Below are 24,737 nucleotides of genomic sequence, written 5' to 3'. Positions count from 1 at the left end.
ACATAGTGTTGCTTTAACATATCGATGTTAACCTCAAAAAGTCTCAGTCAGGCTCTACTCATGACCCAGTAGTTGTCTTTATTTACTTTTACAAACTCAGCTCAGTAACAAAGGAGCAGAGAAGTTGTATTTTTTTTTTTTTCAGCCTAAACTAAAACTAAATTGTTGAGTCTATTTCTGCCTCAGAGGAGAAAAACCTGAAAACTCCAACAGCTGCTTCCACTGATCTAAACTCATCTGGGACTTATTAGTGGAATCAGCTATTGTGGTGTTTGCCCCCCCCCACACACACACACACACACACACACACACACACACACACACACACCCAGTCTGAGCTCAGAGCAGCAGGATCATTTCCAGGAACACACACGATCACACACTGTTATTCTTGTTCGCCTCCGGACACCAAGCAGCCAACTCATGTTCAGTGACTGTCCCGCGCCGCCAGGTGAGCGGGCCGCGCCTCAGCCTCGCTCCCCAGGTTTGACACCACCCTCTCTGGCTCCTCTCTCCAGGTATGAGTGCTCTGCAGTTGCAGAACCTGGCCACTTTAGCGGCGGCAGCGGCGGCGGCCCAAAACTCAGCCAGCCCCTCCGCCGCAAACCCCCTGTCCTCCAACGCCGCCTCCCTGGGAGCGTTGACCAGCCCAGGTAACGCCGCAGCCTCTCGGGTTGGGGGGCTCCGACGCCGGGGGAGGGGAGGGGGGCCCCAATGCCTGCCTTACGTTCTCCGCTCTCCACCGTTGCCATCACCAGTGTTGTCGCCCCACTGTGATCCCGGCACCATCACCGAAACCATCAACCGAAACATAACCATCATCATTGTTCAGATCCCCGTCCGTGTTGTCGACCCTCTCTCTCTGGTGTGTGTGTGTGTGTGTGTGTGTGTGTGTGTGTGTGTCCACCTCCATCTCACAAGATCACACCATGCTGTGTTGTTGACGCGCCGCCTTCCTGCGTCCCACAAGTCACTTCCTCACCACGTGGCCCAACGACCACGCCATCCCGTGATACACGCACTGTCCATGTGTGCGCGTGTGCATGTATGTGCGTTCTGTGCTTCAATGTCAGAATTGTACGACTTCTTGTTGTTGTTGTTGTTTCACAGCAGACTGGGTTTGTGTGTGTGTGTGTGTGTGTGTGTGTGTGTGTGTGTTTGTGTCTCTGCTCATGGCTGTGTGGGGGAGGATGTCAAAACTCGATTCAGGTTAAACAACGCCACCTTCAGATTTCTCTCCCTCCTTTTTCTCCCGCTCCGTCTCATCCTCTTCTCTCCTCCTCCTCCTCCTCCCCCTCCTCCTCTTCTCTCCTCCTCCTCCTCCTCCTCCTCCCCCCCTCCTCCTCCTCTTCTCTCCTCCTCCTCTCTTCTCCTCATGTTCCCTCTCGTTGCCCTCGTCTTTTGCTGCTGCCCTCCTTTTGACAAGCTCCCTGTTTCTGCTCCATCATTCTCCCCTTTCATGTCGGCTCGGCCTCGCTCCAGCAGCCGTGGCTCTGCCGTCTCTTTTGGAGCGCACTCCCAACAGAGCATGAATATGAAGAGCACCTCCCCTCCTCCTTCACACACACACACACACACACACACACACACACACACACACACACCTCCTCCACGTTAATGCTTGCGCCGCTTCCATCCCGGCTCTCGGCTCTCGTCTCTTCCTCTCCTCGCTTTCATCCCAGCTTCTCTCTCTCTCTCTTCTCTCATCCTCTCTTTGTGACTCTGAATATCAGTCCCACCTTGAATGGTTTCGCTCTCAGGTTGAGCCGCTCGCTGTGAATGAGCGGCGCTTTACTTGCATGTGTCAACGAGACTGAAAAACGCCACACGGGTTTGACGCGTGTGGACGGGTCTGCATGGAGACAGAGCGGCGTTTCGGTTCTCACTTTGTCTCGTGGCAATCCTGCTTTGTTCGCATCTTCACTTTGACGAGGCGCTAGAAGAGTATTTTTAGGTTTTCGAGCTCCACGCACCATCCTCCGCACCATTTCACCCACCACCTCTGACATCATGTACAGTACACGTGTCCCAGTGGTGTGTTCAGGTGTATGTGTGAGTTTGTCTGTGGTGTGTTTGAGGCCTTGTCTACACTACTGCGGATATTTTCCCTTCGGTTTTTTAAAATCTCTGTCCACACTACCTCTTGTTTTACAAAATATATCTGCAGACAAAAACAACTACAAACACTAAAATAAGCACGTCGGGGCCAGTAGGTGGCGATAAAGGCTACAGCCATACTAAGCACTTTATAATTTTGAATCCCCGTCTATACTAGCAAGCCTGATCACATGACCTCTGCATGAATGTGCCGGTGTACACAGGAAGTGATGCACGTCTCGCAAAACATGGGAGTTGTTCGCAGATTGCACGAGTAGTAGCTCGTCTCCTGCACGTGTAAAACTTTGGCCGCGTTTGTAAAAATCTCTGTTTTTGGAACTTGAAATGTGGACGAGAGGCTCAAACAGGAAAAACTTTGATTTGCAAAATATCCGCGTTAGTGTGGACAAGGCGTTTGTGTCGAGGACGTTTTGCAGCTGTAAACATTTTTCAAGTGGTTTATTTGTGAGCATAAAAAGTCTCTTCAGATTGTGCTCTTGCTTTTCTGTGCATCCGTCTGTTTTTGTTTGCGGCTGGTCCTTGTGGATTTTTTTTTTTTTCTTCTTAATGCCATTGCAGCCTCACCTTGAATGCAGCGATCCTCTGCTTTACCAGCTTCAGTGAACAAACCATACAGAGCTCTATCTTTTAAAGTGTGGGTTGTGAGGTTTTCAAATGCAGGGTCAAGTTGCTGCAGCTTGTTACATCGATATAAAAAGGTGCTACTTGTAATATTCTTAAACGTCTGCGTGCTGTCAAATCCGCAGAGACACTCTGGTGCAGATCCGTGAAAAAGAATGAGACCACTGCGGAGAAAACTGGTTCAGCTCAAGTGTTCTCGTCAAGAAGATGTTTCTCCGTTCACACCGGCTCCACTCGAACCTCCACTCGCTCTCGCTCAGAAAGCTTCAGCTCTCATCGCACTGGAGGAATATTTCATCTGTGTCTGCAAAGAAATGTCACCACACAAACCTTGCAAATGAGGAAATGTGATATTCAACAACTTAGGCCTGAACAACTGAGTTTAAACATTTTTAATGTAAGTTTTCAATCTGCACGTGGAATCGGATTTTGTCCTTAGTTTGACATTTACATTTCTTGAAGTGGTTCCTCTGTCCTCTAATTTGGTTAGAACGTCATGGCCAGACTTTCAATAATCTGGAAAATAATTAAAAGCAATGATTGGATCCTTCAAAATAAATTAAAAAATCTATTTAGGAAATTGGTGAACTCAACCCAGAAGTCCCTGAAAGCAGATTCTGTTTGTATTTCCTGATGATGCGACCTCCTTCACTTCTCAATCCTCCCTCACTTCTCAACCCTCCCTCAGTTCTCAATCCTCCCTCACTTCTCAATCCTCCCTCACTTCTCAATCCTCCCTCACTTCTCAATCCTCCCTCACTTCTCAATCCTCCCTCAGTTATCAATCCTCCCTCACTTCTCAATCCTCCCTCACTTCTCAATCCTCCCTCAGTTTCCTCTCTGATCCTGAAGAGATTGTTTCCCACATGTGACAAGTGACAACATGACCTCCTCAGTTTTCTCAGCAGTGGTTTCAGATGTTTTCAGTCATATAATAAATGTTCCATGTGTAGCACCCTCTGCATAAATCCTACAAAGCTGCACAAGTTATTAATTTGTATGTGATAAGAAACCTTCACCTCTTCGTCCTTGTTGAGGTTTGTTCATTGCCTTTATAAGACGTCTGCTTCTTTGTCTCCTCCTCTCCCTCTTTACCTCCGTCCTCATCCCTCTCCTCTCTTTTCACTCTCTTCACCCTGGCCTCCTCCATCCTTCCTTCCTTCCTCCCTCCTCACCCCTCTTTTCCCGCAGTTGCGGGCACAACAGCCAGCTCCAACGCCAGCGCCATGAACTCTCTGACCTCTCTGGGCACCCTGCAGGGCCTGGCAGGCGCAACCGTCGGCCTGAACAACATTAATGCACTAGCAGGTAGCGTCAACAGTGAGTATTCATCTTCTCATCAGCCACTCCACCTCCACCAACACCCCCCCGCTGCGACCACGCACACCCATCTGCAGCCTCATCACCACAACCTGCGAGTCGACACAGAGAGACGCACTGTTACACACACACAACACGCCCATCGGTAGAGTTTGACTCTTATGGATTTTCATGTCATGTCATTTTATTTTTGAAATGATAAACAATTTCTCATATTTAACGTGTAATTTGTTGACAAATTTAAGGAAAGGAGAAATTTAACTTTACTTCTCAATATGAACTGAAAATCCACGAAGTCGTCAAACTCTGTCAGCGCCTGAACAAAGAAATTGGACATCAACTTTGAATTTATGGAGATTTAAATGAGTCGGTTACACATTAAAGTCCATAATTTACCAAGTGAAAGAAAACTTGTGAACAAAGAAAGTTCAAATAGAAGAAAAGTAATAAGAGAACGAGAAAAACCGACTCCCGTCATCTCTCTGTGTCGCTCGTGAATAAACTGTCCTCACTCTCAGTGACGCTGCCTCACTCATTCATCTGGACACAGATATTTCATCCATCCACTCATCCATCTTCCATCCATCTTCCATCCATCTTCCATCCATCTTCCATCCATCTTCCATCCATCCTCCATCTATCTCTCCATCCGCTCCCTGGTTGTGTCCTGGGGTTGTGCTTGCTGTACGAGTGCTGGTGTGCTGTCCCGGTAGAGGTGGCGTCGTGCCGCTGTCGCCTCACGCCACCGTCTGTGTGCGACCGTGTTGTAGCTGTTTCACATCCTGTTGGTTTGTTCGTGTCGCTGTTGTGCTTTCTGTTATTTTCAACGTTTCAATGGGCACAGAAGACAAAACTCCAACTTTAATTTGTTTTGAAATAAACTCTTTACTGCTACGGGAATGTTACAATTTAAAAAGACAAAAATTGACCAATTCCTAGCAAAAAATAGTTGTGTAGCAAACTTGTCACTGAGTAGAGTGCATACGTCCACTAAGGTCAAACTTTAATTCAATCAAGGTGCACATTTCACACACTGATAGATATTAATACCTTGAATATACCGGATTTTAAAGTGATAAAAAACATTCCCTTTTTTCCACACCTCAAAATTTCAATGGGTTATTTCTTGGCTCACGTTCCAACCGAGTCCCGTGGAAATCCGTCCCGTAGTCTTTGCATAATCAAGCTGACAAACTAACAAACAGTAAAAAACATTAAATTTGACCTTTATGCTAGAATAAAAAAAATAAAATGCCAAAACCTTACAGCAGTTGACATTTTCCACGCTCGGTAAATATTACATTTGTTCTTACTGGAAAATCTTTGTTCTCGGAAAAAGGTAGCAAAGGATATTACTGGGAAACTCAGTGTTTAAAATCCAGTGGAATGACTTTTAAATGTTTTTTTTAAAGTTTACCAGTTGCTTTAAAAGTCTGGTCGCAGTGTGTGAGTGTGTGTGTGTCTCTGTGTGTGTGTGTGTCTGTGTGTGTCTGTGTGTGTGGATCGTGTCCTGCCTTTGACCTCTGGGGAGACGAGGCTAGGATCTTAATCAGCGCTGTTATGACAGCACAGATCCTGTACTACCGGCCTCTTCCACCACATTATTCTCCTCTGACCTTTACCGCTCCTTGGCTCGAGTCGCCGTATCCGTGTGTAAATCATATATACGCGTCTACACGGGCGCACACGCGGGAAAACACGGGAACATGGGACGCACACGCATGCTCGTTCCCTTCAGTCGGAACAGGTCTCTTTCGTTTTGCATCCCATTTCGTCCCCCTGCTAACCTCCCTCTCCCCCCCCCTCCCCTTCCCCCCGCCGACCGCCCTCATTTAAACACATCTAGGCTTTAATTGAATTGCAAAGGTCACCGGTGCAATTATTCCTGAATAAATGAGTGACCTATAATGCAGAGCTCGGCGGTGGTAATTTATTTCACTGTGTCTGACGGCGAGGCGACAGGACGCCGAGCCAATGTCAGACCCCCTCAGACAAGTTGCCCTCCATCGTGATATTAAGCCGTTACAAGCAACTAATGAGTGTTACCGCTGCGTTGCCTTCACTTTTTTTTTTAAAAACGCCCTCTGCTCTGCTCTGCTCCCCCCCCCCTCGCTCGTGCCTGTCTTCTCCCCTGAAAGTGAGACGTCACCGGCTGGAAAAAGCACCGATTATCTAGAGCTCGCCGTCGATGTCTGACGCCGCCGCTCGAGGGATCCGGAGATTAGCGTCGAAAAATAGTAAATCGTGAAGATGGACACTTCCCCTATCGATACCTGCGCAGCTTCAATTCCTGTTTAACTGACAAATCTGGCAGTTTGTCTTTCTCCTTGTCCTTTTAGTGGAGGGACTTTTTGAAACAAATCCCCCCCCCGCCCGCCGCCACGTCTCAGATCAGCTGTGCTCACATTCTGTTCCATCAGTGGCAAATCAGCCGTATTGATTTAGCAATGCAGCTTTATTTGTAAAACACATTTCACTTACAGGCCAATTCAGAGACTCGGTGGAAACTGGCAAAAAACATAAATCACAAGATATCGTACACAAAAGTCAAGAGAAAGAGAATATCATCATTTTTAAACTAAAAAGTTTCGACTCTGAGTTTTGATCCGTGTCCCTGCTCGTCTGTTACAAAGTCTGTTCTCACGCCATCGTTCTTGTGTGTTCACTGTGTATTTGTGTGTGTGTGTGCATGATACGCTGTGTACTTCCTATGTGGAGTACACCTGTGTGCAGCTCTGGCTGTCATCAGCTACACTCATACTGTACTTTACTGTGTGTAAACTAAATACTGTGTGTGTCCTGTGCTATGTTGTGTTATAGACAATTGTATTGATGTGTCTTTTTGTGTGTCGTGTCATGTCATTGTGTACGTTACAGTAAAGTCTGTGTGAGCGTCACTATGTGTGTGTGTGTGTGTGTGTGTGTGTGTGTGTGTGTGTGTGTGGTAACAATTGTGTACGTGTATGTGTGATAAAACACAACCTTCAAATGGAGCGCTAACGAGTAAGTGCACTCTTCTTTCTTTATTGTTGGGTTTTGTGTAAAGTTGCTCAAATGCTCTCAGGTATGGCGGCTCTAAACGGAGGCCTGGGCGGCGCGGGGCTTACCAACGGGACGGCGGGCACCATGGACGCGCTGACGCAGGCTTACTCAGGGATCCAGCAGTACGCCGCCGCAGCCCTGCCCACCCTCTACAGCCAGTCCCTGCTGCAGCAGCAGGGGGCCGCCGGCAGCCAGAAAGAGGGTCAGTAACACGGGGCCGCGCGACCGCTGCTCAGCGGGAGGTCGACTTCACACTGTTTGCAAGAAACACTGAATATAAATGTGCTCAGTGTTTCCTGCAGGATTCGACACCGCGAGACATTGACATGCAGCACGATTATTGTTATTATTGTAATTATGTTATTAATCTTCCGTGTCGTGATTATTTGATAAGCAAACTAATATTTTAATCTTTAAATTTAAGACATTATTGTTTTTAAATACTTGAGGCTCATTTATCTGTTTTTTTTACGGTAAGATGGTTGTTAAGGAAAACGTCCACTTGAGCATAAACGTGCCTTTTAGGTGATTTGCTGAAATCAGGGCTCTGAGATTATTATGATTGTATATTTGAAACCATTTCAATTTCACGTTACTTCTGAAAAACAAACAGTTGTTAAGTTACACTTCAGCCGAGGAATCAAATCAGATCAAACTCCGTGTTTCTTAATAATCCTTCAAATTTCAAGGATTTGCTTTTCTTACCAAATCCCAAATTTACAGTCAATATGAATTAGTTGCAGAATCGCTCTCAGTATTTAACCAAGCTTCTATGAATATTATCAATGTTTTGGTTGATAATTGAACATTGATTTTATTCTTACGATGAAGAGAAAATGTAAAATTGGATCATCCGTGTATCAGCGCTGTTGCAAAGTGGCTCCTTCGCACAGAATCTGACGGCGGAAGTTAAATTTACCCAAAAGCTTTGGACGACAGCTCTGAATACAAACCAGCTGATGAAACGTCTCGTAAATCAAACAGAGCCACATCCTGTTTGTTTGTGCGCCTCTCATCTCGGCTTCCAACAAAGATATATTTGCAAAGATGCTCCGTGTCTTTGACGGTCCATGAGGGGGGGGATCAGAACCCGACGTGACAAATATCCGGCTCCCCCCCCCCCGCAGGCTTCATTTAGCAGCGGAGTCTAATGTCTCTGAGAGATGTGACCTATCGGGATTATCGGGACGTGTGATGGAAGCACGGAGGTCGACCTGCGGCGCCAGAGACTGAATGAATCCAAAGCAGGAGAACAGGGAACCGGCAGATATATAATCGTTCAATGAGAAAGTAAAAAGCTTCCGTCTTTTGTATAATGTTCAGTGCGATTGCAGAATGTTGTTCGAAAGCAATAACAAACTCAAGGTCGTGCAATATTGTGCTAAGCGGCGTTCTTCAGCTCCGTTCCTATGACGACAGCGCACACAATGCAGCGCTCTCCGTCTCCTGCAGCTTTTTTTTTGCTTGAATGAAAAACCGCTCTGACCTGAAACCTGCTCTGCATCTCCTCCTCCTCCTCCTCCTCCTCCTCCTCCTCCTCCTCCTCCTCCTCCTCCCTCCCCCCCACCAGGTCCCGAAGGTGCCAACCTGTTCATCTACCACCTGCCCCAGGAGTTTGGAGACCAGGACATACTGCAGATGTTCATGCCTTTCGGAAACGTGGTCTCTGCCAAAGTCTTCATCGACAAACAGACAAACCTTAGCAAGTGCTTCGGTACGTCTGCAGCCCCCCCCCACACACACACACACATGGGAGACATACACAAACACAAACACACACACGCCTGCAGATATGTGGTCTTTTTCTTTGCTGGTTGTGTGGGAATATGAAAACTTGACTCAGATATTTGTGATTTGATGTCAAACCTCTAATCCCATGTGATGTGAACGTGAGGAGAAACGCTCCTGACAGAAATCAGAGGTGCATTCCGGCTGAAACAGTATTTTTATCGGTCAATAATAATATAATGACAGGATATGATGATTTAAATACCTCAAAAACTGTGTGATGCTTGCTCTTATTTAGTCTAGACACATTCAGACTTTGGCAATTAAGAAAGCATCGTCCCTGAAATGTATAAAAACAATTTGACCAAAGACACAAACTGAAACGAATCAAGCGCAGCAGCAGGAAGGAAGTTGTCAGAAACAGGATCGTGAGGTTTGATGCCAGACGAGAGAGAGAGACGGACAGTTCAGAGTTTGAGATGTTACAGGAGGAAGTGAAGTGTGAGACAACAGAAAAAGAAAACATGGTAGAACTTCACCGTCTGCTCCACAACACTGTGTTCTGACATCCTGACCCTCGGTGGCCCTCGTCAAGTTGTTGGACAAAATGTTTTTTTCGGAGCAGACACTGTGTTTTATGTCCTTTTTGTCATATATAGCTTTTTTAATTCATAGTATTTCTATTTCTGCTTTGCTCTGGACGTGCTTCCTCCGTTTGTTTCACTTTAATGTCGCTTCATTCTGTCGTTGTTTGGTTGCAACAACTCGTGCAGCTTCCTCACGGGAGTCGTTAGGGTTTAATCTTTTCTTATTGTGCGGCAGAGGAGTATTTTAATGTTTCGTAGATGGAAATGTAATCACATCTCGAGACGCAGACAAACACGGTGTGGGTGTCTCGTGTAGCATTTTAACATCAGCTCATTATTACACCTTAATTTTGAAGCAGTATAGCAACTGTAAGTAAAATAGAGCCTTCTCGGAAATGGAGGGACAATTATTCAGAGGAAACAATGAGGATTACGGGAGATGTCTTCATTTTGAGAGATTCTAACATAAATACGAGAGGTTTTGGAAGTTTGAGACTCAGAAAAATCTTGTTTTCTCCTCACAACACATTCATTTGTGTAGTTTTGCTCAGTATTTGATCCCATAGACACAAAGAAAGCTTAATATTGCTGCTTGACATAACAACAAATACATGAAAAGGTCTGTTCTAGGGTGTAAGTTTTAAAACGCCACCTTCAAACAGAAATATACGTGAATACAGCCTCTATCTGCTTAAAAGATAAAAAAACAGCTCAGTCGACCAGAAACTCCAGCGTGCAAATCTGAAAATACACCAACTAATCTTCAACTCTTGAACAGTAATTGAGTAATCGTCTCACTCTTCTCCATTTTTTGTTTCTAACCGTCCACTTTCCTCCGGTGTCTCCGCAGGCTTTGTCAGCTACGACAATCCGGTGTCGGCGCAGGCAGCCATCCAGGCCATGAACGGCTTCCAGATCGGCATGAAGCGGCTGAAGGTGCAGCTGAAACGCTCCAAGAACGACAGCAAACCGTACTGATCTTAGCACTAGGGTCTGTCTGCTCCCCATGTTAGCACTGCTAGGGTAAGTCCCCCCACAAAAAAACAACAAGTGAAAATGGAAAAGAGAAAAAAAACAAAAAAAACAACAACAGCAAACCGAGCCACGACCTCTACACAGGGACTGGGGCGGGTGGGGGGGTGGGGTGGATTGACGGGAGGGACGGGAGGGAGGGGAGGGAGGGGGAGACGACCTCCAACCACCCTGAGGGAGACACGCACGCCTTGTTTATTTTTTATTTTTGAAGATTTTTATGTTAGGTTTCAAGTATTATTATTTATTACAATTTTTTTTTTGACACACATGAACGCTTCCATTACGTCATTACTTTGTGCAGTTTTTTGTTTTTTTTGTTTTTTTACAATGGAAGGAAAAAACCAATATCCTGGGTAGCTTTTGTTAAAAGTTATTTAATATTTTTTTCCTTTCTCAGCGATTATTTATACATTTTTGAGGACGAGTTACAGACAGAACCGACAGACAAAAAGGAGCCATGATGATTTTTTTATTTGAAATCTTTTTTTTTCCTCTCTCTCTCCCTCAATGTGAACCTGAGGCCTGGTGAAAGGTTCTTTTTTTTTTATTAATTTTTTTTGACACACTCGCCGATATGCACATTCGCCCTTTGACCTCCACGGTGTTGGTTTGCAGGCCGCCGCTGCTTCTCTAAAAAAAAAACCTCCACGCCTGCTGGTAACCCGGGAGCAAAGGCTGCAAAATGCTAGTGGCCTCTTTTTACAGCATAGTCGGTGGCACCATCCGCCTGCCATACTATTTACACACCACCTCCACAGTGCGAAAGACAAAAAGAGACACACACACGCACTCGCACACTCCAGCTAGGTCTTATTATTTATGTCAAAATGAGAAAAAGAAAACAGCTTTTTCATTTCTCAGACGATGGATAAAATAATTAGTAACCACTTTTCTGGGTCAGATCACATTGGTCTTTGTTGTGAAATGGATATTAAAGCATGTCGAACATTTTCAACAACATCATCCAGAATTTGATGAAGGCTATAATATTAATCATACTACTAATAAAAGAGTTTATGGGTTAAAGGGGGGGTAACTGGAAAAATACTTGATGTTTGTTGAAAGATTTAAAAAATTCAAAGTACAGAAAGCCACAGGCCTGTAAATTTTATTTGTAAAAAAAGCAGTTCTATTTTTATACAACATTTTTACTGCCTCAGATGGAAAAAAAAAAGGATTTTATTTATTGCCTATCGTTAAGTTATTGGACTCCTATAAAGTATACAGCATCATTAAAGTAGACCCTTGTGGAGAAGTCTCGTGGAATTGGGTTCTCCGGTGTTTTTCCTGTTTTTTCGGTGCAGAAACCACAATCACAACACGCTCCACCGCCATTTGAACCGCAGCCTCCCCCACCCCCCCACCCCTTCTCTGTCATTCATCCATTCAAACACACACACACACACTTACCTGTGCTGTCCATCCATCCATCCATCCCTCTCTTTTCACCCCTCTCTCCCTCGCTCCATCCGTAGTGGGACTTCTTCCTCACTTGTCGAATTTCCACCTTTTTTCCTCACGTTTTTTACTTTTTTTTTTAATTTGCGTGTTTACGTTTTTTGTTTGTTTGTTCGTAGCGCCCCCTACCCTTGCCTTCCTTTCAAAAAAAAATTTAAATAGAAAGGAGTGAATAGACATCGCCCCCCCCCCCTACCCCTCCCAAAAAGATATTACAACTACTTTCTCCCAAATGACAACATCCATCTGGGATCTGATGGATTAAGCTTTGGGTGCTCTCTGTTGTTTGTGTACGTGGGAATGAATGTGTGTTTGCTGTTGCCTATATAGACCTATAACATTAATATCATTTTATATTTACGTAAAAACAACAAAATCTTAAGCTAAAAATTGTCAATGAACTCAGTGAGTGTTGTTGCATTGTTGCTGTTGTTTGTTTGTTGTTGCTGTTTGTTGTTGTTGTTTCTCCTGATTTGATGAAATGCTGTAGTGGTGTGGTGCTCTGGCTCTCTGTGTGTAACTCTCTCCTCTCCCCTGTTTTTTCTTTCCCCCTTTTAGAACAACCCATCTCCATGCCTGTTAGCTCATCGTTTGCCTAGCATGTCTCCGTGGCGTCCAAACACACACACACACAAAAAAAAAACTTTATAAACGAAAACGAAACAAACAAAAAAAATGTCCCCCGCCAAAAACAAAAGTGTCATCGTCCTCCTCCTTCGCCCGTCATTGTTTTTTCTGATGTCTTTTCCGAGCTCACCTGATCATAACCTGGTTCTCCTCCGCCGCCTACTGACCTTTTGAACTTTGAACTTTTTTGGACTTTGATTTTTTTATGATTTTTAATTTTTCTTTTTGTGTGTATTTTTCTTTTTTTTTTGCATGTGACCTCATTTGGATCTGTTTTCCGGGGGTTCAGGAAGGGGAGGAGGGAGGATAAGGGGGAGGGAGGGGAGGGTGAGGAGAAAATGAATCAATGTGAAAAAGATATAAAGCTGCATTCATATGAAAAAACAAAAAAAGACTTGAGATTTTTACGGAAAAACAAATGTTCTTTTTTGGAGAAAAAACAAACAAACGACAACCTGTGGCAAAGTGACTTCCATTCAGTTTGTTTTCTTGCATTTGTTTCTTCTTCTTCTTCTTCTTCTTCTTCTTCTTCTTCTTCTTTATGTCAGTTTTTCTTTTTTTTTTCCTTTTTCTTCTTCATTTAAAGTAAACTTGAAAGTTCACTACAGGAATTGGCGCGTCGCCTTGCTTCTGGCGCCGGGGAAACACAGAGCGCGGGCCAGAAGCAGGCGGCGCCAGTTTCTCTGAGAAATAAGACTACTTCCAAACAGTTTTGAATAAAAACTGTCTGATCAATATTAGACTCTCTCAGAGCTCTCTAATGGTTTTTACATTTTTCAGGCAGTGTAAAGTTTTTTGATAAGGCCATTTTAAGTGGCTCTGTTTCTCATTCAAAGTCTATATATAGAACCACTTTTTTCTAGAGTAGTTTAAAGGTAAAAATAAAAAAATGACATTTGCCCTGTTTGGGGGGGAGAAATGCTACCTACTTGTGTCACCTTTTGCTGAACTGACTCACAGATAGACAATCCGTGGTTTAAATGCACATGATGAAATGACCTATATTTTCTACTGTTTAAATGTATAGAGGAAAAAAAAATACTAAGATACCTGTAACCCGCGTTAACGTCGGTGCTTCTTGTGAGTTTAGTTGTGGTTTCATCACAAGTCCAACGGTCTTAAGTGTCTCATGTTTTTCAAGAGAAGACTAAAAAATCAGTTTACTTGAACAATAGACAAAGCCTTTCATATTACTATAATAATTACTTTGTTCTTTTATTTTCCTCTTTTTTTTTTAAGGAGTCCCTATTTGCTAAATTTCTTGTTGGTTAATTAGCTATATAAAATTCCTAAAAATATATATAAATATAAATATATCTATATATATATATATATATAATGTCAGCTTGTGAAGCATCAATGTCATTATTATTTTATTTCTCTCGTGGGAAACAATATTTAGATGTGTTTTGTTGTTCAGCAAAATGTCTTATAAAGAAAAAAAGACAAGATCAGTGGAGTTTAGTGCCAAATTCTGAAGGTACTTCCTGCCTAGCGCGTCAGTGTATTTCTTGTGAAATTATTTGATAACATGGGTATTTTATTATAAGTGTTTTGTATGGATCCCTCATATTTAAAAATATAGATTTAAAAAAGAGTTTGTTAACTTGCTATTCTGTGGTCTTGTTGCCTGAAAATGTCATGTTTGCTTTTTTTCTTTGTAAAGATGTTAAAAAAAAGTGCCCATGTGTCATATATATATATATATCTATATACACACACACGCACACACACGGACACACACACAGACACACACACACACACACACTCTCGTGCAGACCTCACAGTTTACTTTGTTGTTGTGCATGAGAGCCCCTGAGTGTGAAAGCCTCTACAGCAACCGCTACCGCCCGCCAGCGTGCACACACACACACACACACACACACACACAAACGAGAATCACGCACTGATATTTTTAGCCATTGTACAGCCGTTTTATTCATCAAAGCCTTACCACGAATCTTTGCACTCCTGTTCTCTCTCTATTAGTATCTCGCACACACAGACATCAGGCTTCGGTATATATATATTGTTTTGATTGTTTCTCTCGCACGCTATCCCAAAAACTGAGGTGAGACTCGTACGCGAAGCCTTATTTCTCCGAATCCTCTTATCCCTTTCGTTATGGTTTTTAAAAACATCTCTGAGTTGTAGCCCGGCGTCGTTTGTCTCAAGACGGCGGGGATCGTTACTTTTTCCGCGTGTTTCACCTCAGATGAGCGCGCTCGCTTTCATGATGTAAGCACAGGGCAAGACTCGCTCGTTCAGGCCTCGACCTTTTGAGGAATAAGCACACGCCACAGCCGTTGGGATAGTCGCGACGCGAGAGGCGGGACGGTCCGGGGCAAGTTCTTACTCGTTTTGATTTCGTCGCTTTGATTAACTTATCCTTTTGATGTTTTCTAAATGGTTGTGAGACTTCTCCATTATGTGAGTCTTGTGGTGTAATGGGCCAAAATCATGTTGAGATGCCAAAGTGTGTTATTGACATTCTCATAGTCGAGCCGTTTACATGGCACAGTGTTGTCAGTCTATTCAACTGCCCCCTTTCCCCCTCCCTGAAAGCCTAGTTTACGGTCTGCAAAAAAAAAAAGGCAGCATTATTTTCTACAGAAGCTCACCAGTCGCCTTAACCAGGGAGCGTTGTATCAGTATTATAAGACTAGAAGATGTTGTCAGTCAGTCAGTGATTTGTGCCAAGTCCAGGTTCACTTCTATGTACAGTTAACCTCCCACTTGTCCAAAGTCTGGATTTCGCTCTTCCGCCATTTTCATCCAATGGGCCGGAGCAGGAAGGTCTGAAATGGCTGTTTGTCCTCGCAGCGCGGTGAAGAAGCAGAGAAAACGAGTGCATCTGTTTGGAAGGATGCCGCTCGCCGTCTGGTTGTTGTCTCCCAGGCTAACCGGGGTTATTAGAAGCAGGGCGATGTGGAGAGACGTCTTATTGGAATAGCGGCAGGGGAAATAAAGCGCTCGTTGGCTGCAGAGGAAGGGTCACGTCCGCAGGTCCACACAGGCAAAACAACCGCCGCAGCCGAGATGAAGGCAATACAGCTTTCATTATCCTCGCAAAGACCGAACCCAATACCAAACTTTATCTGATCTCATGGAGGGAGGCAAGCAGACTTATTCCTTAATGCAGTACACACATGAGCAGTGCCACAAACAGCCATAACTACCTGTACGAAAGCTGGGCCGCAGGAGTCCCAGTCCAATCAGTGTTAACGGACCAGTTTTCTGACCAGCGTGCGTCAGATTCACGTTGTAACCGCTGCAATGTCAAAATCTTTACAATCCTACGATTGCACATTCACACCTTCACACCTCACTCTCGCACAACTCGTATTTGTTACGTGTGGAGGCCACACTATCGTTAGCGTTCAAGTCAACTCGCTGCACGCGGCCGTCCAAGACATTTTTAACTGTCCCGAAAAAAAACTATGTCGTAAAATCGCCAAATCACACCGAGTTGCACACGGCCTGAAGTCGCACACAGTCTAGCGTGAAGCATCTTTGTCTTTGTTTCAATGTCGAAGCACAAGAGGGTCGTAGAAACCGAGTTTCTGTCGAGCGGCTCACCTCAGGGGCTGTCATCGCCGATGCTTGTTGTAATCTTTCTATCTCGTCACTGTTCACTTCTCTGTTCTCCTTCTTTCTTAATTATCTTAAGTGCTATTTATCAAACAATGAAATCAGAAAGGAAAAAAAAAAAAATTGAACTTGTCGTTTCTTTGCATTATGGCTTATGTCAAGTTTTTTGAGGAAAAAAAAACGTTTTGTGTGTTCTCTTTCCGTGCCGTAAAAAAAAGAGCTTGTTGTCTGTAGAAATTATCCAATTCTTTTTTGTTTTTTTTCTTGTTTCTGTTTCTTTTAATTCTCAAAAAATGGTTTTCAGTAGTTTCAAAGTTATTGTCTTGAGAGAAGCCAAAGTTAATGCATTTCAGTGGATCCTGTAAGCGTGATGTATGTTTGTTTGACAACACTTCGAAAATCTGTCACTGGATGGGATTTAAAAAGTACAAAAAATGCAGGCTTTCCTATTTCTACAACTGATTGTACTTATGCATTTTGTACCAGTGGAATTTTTTATACTGGAGATTAAAGGATACAACAAAAAAATCTTAGAAAAAAACGCTGTCTGGCCTGGTGGTGTGGCCTGACCCTGACTGGTCCCCGAGTATGATTTCTAGCTGGCATCAAGAAAGTTGGCTTTTGATATAAGATTTTCTAGAAGATCTTTGGCTTTATTTCTTTCACTTCTTTTTCCTCACTTGAGTGTTGTTCTTTCTTTCTTTCTACCTTTCTTTCTTGATTCGTTCTTTCTTTATTTTCTCAAAAAAGGGTAGGTGAGTGTCAGATCTTTCATTTTTGCTTTATAAATAGTTCTAGCAAGTTTGTCTATACAACAGCGGTAAGTTTCATTTGACTTCTGTATTGTGCCGTCTACACGATAAGACAATTATAGAAAAAGAAGGAATAGAAATATTTAGTCACCTTCAGTGGATTAATGTATTAGTTTAATAAAGAGATCAACTAATTAGAAATCTTTTGCTTTTAGCTGTTTAGATTTTTCCGGTTTCTCTGTCCTTCTCTGTGAACTAACTGTGTAGCTGAAGCAGTCAGAATTATTTTTGTAAACGTATGTTCTTGTGTGATGCAGTTTTTTGCTTCTGTCTCCTATATTAAACCATTTTTCCTAATACTTGTCTCTCTCTGTGTTGTTATGTTCCAGTGGCTGTCTGATGTCGTACTGTTTCACGACCTCCTCCCCGCCATTCGTTCATTTTCTATCTCTCTCTCTTCCTCTTCTCAGTCTCTCTCTCTCTCTTCCTCTCTTTCACCTTCATGTTTGTGTTTTTTGTTTTTACCACATAGTGAAGTTAACTCCATCCCCAGCGACAACTCACTGTGCTGTTTTCACTAAACATAGTAAATATACATCGAGGTGTTATGTATGTATATTACTGTGTAGCCCAAGTTGCCGCGTGACAGTCGACAAAAAAAGCAAAATATGACGCAAAAAATAAGAAGCACATTAGCTTTGATTAGAAAAATTTTTTTTTTTCTTAGCTTAACGAAATAATTTGGCATTTTGGGAAAAATATACGTTTTTGTTTAGAGGGTAGTTCAGGGACGACTTGGCTAACTAGCGACATTACAGTAGCTAGCAGGCTAACACTCTGGCTAGCACTAGCCGTCAGTTTGCTAGTGTACTGAGCTGAAAGCTAGTAACCTTAAGTCGGTATGCTAGTTTTGATCACTTACCGAATAGAACATGTTCAGTAAACAAAGTTTTCCAAATTTTTGTCGTAGATGATAACTCCTTTTTTAAGGATAGTTTAAATATAAGATGGTCGTAGCCATGCTAGCTTCCTCTGATTGGTGTCCCTGAGAGTCACTACAGCTGGTAAAGAAAAGATCTGACTCGCAACTCAATGTAAACCACACGTTTTTGTGTTTCGAGTTTGCGTAGATTAAAACGACATGTAGGTTTTAGAGCTTTAGAGATGCTGATAGGCAGATTTTGTCAAGTCAGCTGTTTCCTCCTGTTTGCAGTGTTTATGCTAAGCTAAGCTAACTGGCTGCACAGTTTCCCAAAATGTTGAATTAAACCCTCAAGTAAATCTTTTCTCATTTTGATTTATTATTTGCTTAAATCCAGCTGAGAAATTTTCCTTTATTATCTTTATTTTTCTTTTGACTTTTCCAAAGTTCACAGAAACTTAGCTCTCCCAGCTGTGGCGATTTAAAGCGTCCGTCACTCACAGTGAAATTGGCTTCCGATTAGAGGGCGGACTCTTGGCCCGCTGTGGGTTCGATCCCTGATCCTTCCTGTGCTGTCCGCTGTCCTGGGCGAGGCCTGTCCACTGTGTGTCCACTCTCTGTGTCCGATCCACTCCCGTACTGTCTCACCGTCACAACTGCATCCCCGTAGAGAGAGAGAGAGAGAGAGAGAGAGGAAAGAGAAGTCAAAGGTCAAAGTTTCCACCTTTCATTCACAGAAGTGGTGCTTTTCTTCCACTGGTTGAAGTTTAACTCGCAGGAATTGTTGTTGGACAATGTAACTTGTGAAATGTAAAAAGATAGATTCCGTCTTTTTAAAACGAAAGCTTCAACCTGCAGATCTTTACGACTATCTTTACGTGGCCGTACATTCCGTGCTCTTCTGGCACATCACGGCATCTTTTCCTTTCATCGCTGCACCAAGTCCAACAAGTCTGTTATTAAATATTGATTCTGGGTTCGGGCGAGCGCACAATAAACCTCCATTATTGTCGACGTGTGGCCTGTAATTCAAGAAAATGTCTGCGGCTCAAGATTTTTTATTTTTGCTCTTTGGGTTTTATTCCCTCCCATAGAGTCACTTTTAAAATATGGAAGCAGCCGTCGAGGGGAAGGTTGTAGGCTTCATGCCGGTGTGTGTGTGTGTGTGTGTTTGCCAGCAAAGTTTAAATGAAGGTTACACACACAACACTGAGAAGCCTCAAAATGGTTTGCTGGTGGATAAGGTGAGTGATGACGACGCTCGCTGCATCAGCTGTTACCAGGATGCCTCGAAACTCAAGGTAAGGTCCGCACCGTGTTCCAGGTAAACAGAGATTTGTCGAGTGTGGATGTCTGAAGAAGAATTTTGCAACTGGCAGCGCTCGGTTTCTTTCAGTCCGACCGCTTTGAAGAGCAGAAGGTGTCAAGGATTCAGACGATTTTTCTTTTTTTTTGTCCTTCTCAGGATTGAAAAGCTTTTGAAACAGCATTTGGGCCGTGCAACATTATGATTCTGCTTTTTTTAAGGAGAACATTTGCGTTGCATAAAAAACTGTGCTGAAAACTATAATTAAAAATTAAGAAGTGAAGATCTGTCATGAAGAACACTTGATTTTGTTTGGGGGGGGGGGTTAAATCTCCATGTCACCTTGACACACAACAAAGATTTGCTATTTTACAATTTTTTCTCTTTCTGCCAAAGCTGGAAAACACATCATGAAAGCTCTCAGCTGCACAGTGTGAAGAACACACGAGTAAATGAATCCAAATAAACGACACTATTTATAGTGAGTAGACGGCAGTGGATCAATAGAGCAAACACAAAGACACTGTGTGCAGATGAAAATAGGGTCACGCTCAATGAAATAACCCGACAACGGGGACGTTTTTTGGAAAACACGGAGAGCGCTGTGACTAATTCAGGTCATGTTGCTGCTGTGGTTTGGATGCAGGTAAAACAAAGCAGATGAATGCATTATGCAGCTGAGTAGGAGGCTATACGGTACCACTCTGTGATTTATTTTTAAAGATACAAGACGCTCTTAACCACCAAACCACAGAGCTGCTCGATTATTCACATTTTCACAGGAGGCAGTGTGGATGCGAGGCGTGCCGCAGGGGGCCGAGGAACACGTTCACATCAGCGCTCAATCCGTCACATTCTCGACGGACACGTGGAAACTTCCTCCCCGTGAGGAACTCGACGGGAGGCTGCGCGCTCGCCACAGAGCAGCAGAGGGAGTGGGCTGCAGAACAGGATGAGAGGAGGATTTGAGCTGTGAGCTGGCAGCACAGAATGTTCCTCTGCCCCGTCATCCCCGATGGGAGTTTCCCCACAGTGGGGTCAAAGGTCACGGGAGGTTTGCTGCATGCGTTTGAAATTATAAAACCCGAGTTTCACAGGGTTTGAGTGCAGGAGATGAGCTATTTGCTATTTGGTCACAATGATGAAACTACATCTGAGGGCGTCAGGGTAAAGTCTGATTCCACCTTTTCACACGAGGACACAATTTATTCGGGAGAGAAAAACAGATTTCAGTTTGTTTGAGTTACTCAGATCCATTGAAATGACAATAATAAATAGTCATGTGAGAATAATAATAATTCCTGTTTTAATCCTGAAGAAGATGAACCAGAATAAGAATTATTTTATAATTGTGTTACTGCAACTTTGTCACAGAAAATCATGAATTACCACATTTATGAGGAGTTTTGATTTATACGATACTGGAACTTTATTGACCATTAAAATACAAATACCAAAATGCAGGAACATTTTAAATTCAATGTTTTAATAATAGACTGTTTATAGAGATGGGAGACATGACAGTTCCCAAAAGTGAAGCCAAAACATCTTGATTGCCACCTGGTGGCCGGCTGCAGTACAGGTCATAAAACCTAATCTCCATCAACCATCTTTATTTACAGTCTATGATTTTAAAACAGCTGCAGTTCTTCTACTTATTTGTAAAAACCAAATGTTGGCATCTCAGATGAGCTCACACCTCCACCAAGACTCAACCATCCTACACATCGTCTGGAACCTATTGTCGAAATATAAAAGAAAAATGAATAAGTGGTGTGATTTAAAATAAAAAATAAAATTTAAAAACATCTTGGATTCATCCCTTAATCTGCATCGTCTCCTCAGGACCAGGCCTCGTCCCTCCACCAGACTGATGGTTCTTGTTTTTCATCTTGTCAGTGAATCAGTTCTCATCAGTTTTGTGCTTTGTGTTTGTGTTTGTGTCGTTTTGAGCTGATTCACATCAGCTGCAACTTTCAAGGAGCAAAACTTTCTCACTCCTGAATTCACTTTGCCTTGGAGAGAGTACGACGACTGAGATTCCAAATGGAGCCTCTCCTCTGCATGCAGGTAATTAAATTATAGTGTTGATCAAAGGGAGGCCGCGGAGAGTTCCTCTTCTCCTTCTCTCTTTTTCTCCTCATGCGTCCCTTTGAAGAAATGAAGTGACTCATTCCCCCTTTGTTAGACGAAATATTCACTGCATTGTTATGCTTATGCAACGCTCCGGCTTGTTGGCGGTGCACAGAATAACCACAGTGATGTATTAAACGCAGCTAGAGGACCTCATGTGTTCAGCTCAGTGTCGGCACAGTGATACGATGCTGCCATCTTGTGATGGAGGAGGAAACAAACCCTGATGCTGTGACTGTAGGAGACACGTGTCTTTAAACCAGAGGTAAGAGGTGAACTGTGATGATTTTCACTCCACTGAATAAATAAAGACAAACGACACGTCTCCACTTCCTCCTGCTGCCCAGAGAGTCAGTCTCACCTGTCAATCATCACGTCTCAGCCCATTTTCACACAGTATCATCAAATAAAAACCAAACATGAACATTTGAACATACGTCAGTGTGATACGAGCTACTTCAAATAACAGAAATCTTCATCATCTTTGTACTTTGACTTTATTTGTTTCGTCCATGTCCCATCTACTAACATGGAGGGAGGTGGCATGTACGGCAGCCAGCCACCAGAGGGCGACCGAGGCGCTTTGGCTTCACTCTTGTAGTCCATCTTTATTTACAGTCTATGTGCCAGACATCAATCTGCATATAGAGTACTGACGACAAATTATATTAACAAAACAAAGTACAAGTACACACAACAACCTGTCTCATCATTTACTGCTGTATACAATAGTCAGATGTGATAAAATGGAGGCCAAGATGTCTGACCTTTTATTTAAGATCATATACTGAAGGTCATGTGACCGTTCTGTCCTCACGCTCGTGTTTGTGTGTTTGTGTGTCACCACCGTGTGTAGTTGTGTTGAGCATGTGCAGGTGGAACGGATGTAGAATTTGTTGCAAACTGCGGCGCCACAATCAGCAGCTTAATAGGCCGTGAAATCAACACTCGCAGCGGGGGTGAAGCCAGAGTCCCGTCCCTCTCGTTGCCCCCTCAACGCGGTCACATGACACATTAGGGGAACAAACAGGCCGTAACGCCTGGAACTAACAAGGTAAGTGGTGCAGGTCTGCAGCGCCGTCAGATACTGGACCATAAAACATGTAACACCATCAGCTGATGAGCTGCAGCAGACTGAGGTTTACTGACTGAACACACGCACACACGCACACACACACACACACACACACACAGCTCGCTGGGTTGTGTGTTCCACTGTTTACTCTGCCTCCTCAGAGTTCACCTGACGGACGTTTCCAATAAGTGAAGGCAACATGCAGCAAATGGATAAATCAATCCCTGACTTGGATAGAGTCTGACATCGTCTGGGAAAGTCAATAACCCAGATGTAGGTAAACCACACTCACCCTTTTTAAAGGTTTGTTTACCTCCAACAAGCAAAAACTGCCGAACAGATTAACACGAAACTTGGTGGAAGGATGCAGCAGAAATAAGTCACTAAATTTTGGTGCAGATTTGGATTAAAATCTGGATCTAATGAATGTAAATGTGGTTTTATACGGTGACTGTCGGGCCCTACTGGTGGAGCTCTGCCATTCTAGTTGATTTTCAAAACTGAAATAAGAACCTGCTCCTTCCTGTGTGTTCCTGCCACATCTCAGCAGCATGAAATGTGCATTTTTCACTGCACACCGAAGGAAGCCAAATTTAATTTTCTTTGCATATAATCTGCAGGTTGCAGGAAGCCTTATTTAAAACAGCTGAACTCCTGTGAAATCCAGATTTAGTCTTTTTATAGTGACTGGTGGGATAAAAATAATTGAATTTGAACCCGTTTTAAACACATATCTGCCAGATTTAAAATACATCTGGAGGCCGGAGCTGCCAATAAGATTCCTCCTGTGACTGTCCCTTTTTTTAACTTTTCATATTCCCCTTCATACTTAACTTGCTTGAATTCTACAAAATAAAAGCCAGAAGTGTGGAGATCTTTTAAAGTAGAAACATGCAGATGATGACTCTGCTTGTTTTTCGTGTTGACACTCAGACGTTTGTTTAACAGACGTTGGTATCTGCTCTCTATCTTTCTCCTTCTCGTGTTCACTCACTGTTTCTCCAGTAGCCACATATAATATATAATCAGGAGCTTTTACTCATAATCACTTTCTGCCTGTAGAGGTCAGTGTGAACGTACAGAAGCTGAGGTCAGAAAACTCCATGTGTATAATTCAGTGCAGCTTGATTGAATTGAATGAGGCTGTTGGCTGAGATATACTCTTCACTTTATAAACCACTGTTGTTCATTTATGTTTATTTACTATAAACTGAATATTAGAGACTATAGATTCCACTAATTCCAGGCCTATATCATTTTTTATTTCATATATGCTCCTATAATAAGTGATGCACACTGATTTGTTTTTACCATTATGTTTGAACCCCACGTTCAGATGCTCCGTGATGAATGTGATGTTTTATGGTCACTTCCTCCGTGATGCACGTGCACGTCCATATGAATGACTTCATTTCATTGGCAGGTCTCTCTCTCACTGGAGGCTCCAAATAAAACACAAACGAGACTCCCCAGTGGAATAAAGATATTTGGCTCAGACCATTAGGGAACCATTCATGTGATGATGACAATGTGCAGCATCCGTTCTTTAACCTGCAGCAGCCAACACGTAGACATGTGACTTTACTATGTGTCACAAATAACATATTAACAGCCATACAAAACTGAAAAAGCTTCATGTGGCCGATAATGGTGCAATTCTGCTTAAATGGTTTGAGGCTATAGCAACGTCCTCACCTCTCATGCTGTGTTTATGTATCAACTTATGTATTGTTTATGTATGTAAGAGACCTGTATTCATATCTGTTTGAGCATAATTGCACGATTGTCCTCTTCTATTTGAAGTTACGTATATTTTGTTAGCTTTAGTCTGTTTGTCCATTTGCGTAAGTACAATTAACAGTGTACACATACATTGCAAATAAAGCTGATTCTGATTATCTGACTTTAAAGAAAGATTTGTGTGGCTGTGTGTGAGGAATGTCCGAGTCGAGGTGAATCTCCTGCTGTGTTCACACATCAACTTCTGGATTTCTACGGACATTATACTCGGAGGCCAGGCGGATAAACTCCGTAAAAAACTGCGAAGTGTCTCGATCGGACATTTGTGTTTCTGAAAGCAGCAGAAGACGTGACATACGCAAACAATTCAAATAAAATACAGATATCTTAGGATGTAGAAGTGGGGCCTTAGAGGTGGGAGAAACTCCGGAGAATGTCCGTACCAAATTTTCCGGCTTACTCATTTTGTTTTGGAAACACTGGAACAATAATAAAGTACTTTAATCCCAGTAGATGTGTAAAGTCTAAATTGTGGTTGTTGTGTTTCTATATTAAGAAAAGTTGTTAAAGCGGTTTATTGTTGCTGGCTTAATGATAATTACCGTAATTAACCGTGTTTGGTTCTCGAGGCTACACAGACCACAGAGCACTGAGCCTCCTGCAGCCGGTGACATGAGCCCAG

The 24,737-nt window shown here is 43.1% G+C and overlaps 1 protein-coding gene across 14 annotated transcripts in view; it reads left to right on the top strand.

Moving 5' to 3' along the window:
• celf2 (cugbp, Elav-like family member 2) overlaps positions 1-12,814 on the top strand; it is a 164,789-nt gene extending 151,975 nt beyond the window's left edge. For 8 of the 14 annotated variants that reach the window (XM_047338678.1, XM_047338681.1, XM_047338676.1 and 5 more), the window contains 6 exons: positions 519-653; positions 3,946-4,059; positions 7,124-7,303; positions 8,672-8,815; positions 10,267-10,439; positions 12,468-12,814. In XM_047338678.1, the coding sequence (XP_047194634.1) occupies positions 519-653; positions 3,946-4,059; positions 7,124-7,303; positions 8,672-8,815; positions 10,267-10,394 (701 nt within the window). In that variant the 3' untranslated portion in view covers positions 10,395-10,439; positions 12,468-12,814. Of the gene's footprint in view, positions 1-518; positions 654-3,930; positions 4,060-7,123; positions 7,304-8,671; positions 8,816-10,266; positions 10,440-12,467 lie in introns of all 14 variants that reach the window. The other 6 variants (XM_047338682.1, XM_035147252.2, XM_035147250.1 and 3 more) reach the window with 2 other exon arrangements.
• Positions 12,815-24,737: the final 11,923 nt, after the last annotated feature.

The sequence above is a fragment of the Hippoglossus stenolepis genome, chromosome 22, assembly GCF_022539355.2.
Source record: "Hippoglossus stenolepis isolate QCI-W04-F060 chromosome 22, HSTE1.2, whole genome shotgun sequence".
NCBI lineage: Eukaryota > Metazoa > Chordata > Actinopteri > Pleuronectiformes > Pleuronectidae > Hippoglossus > Hippoglossus stenolepis.
Note: the sequence above shows the minus strand (reverse complement) of the source record. Positions and strands in the feature narration are given on the sequence as shown.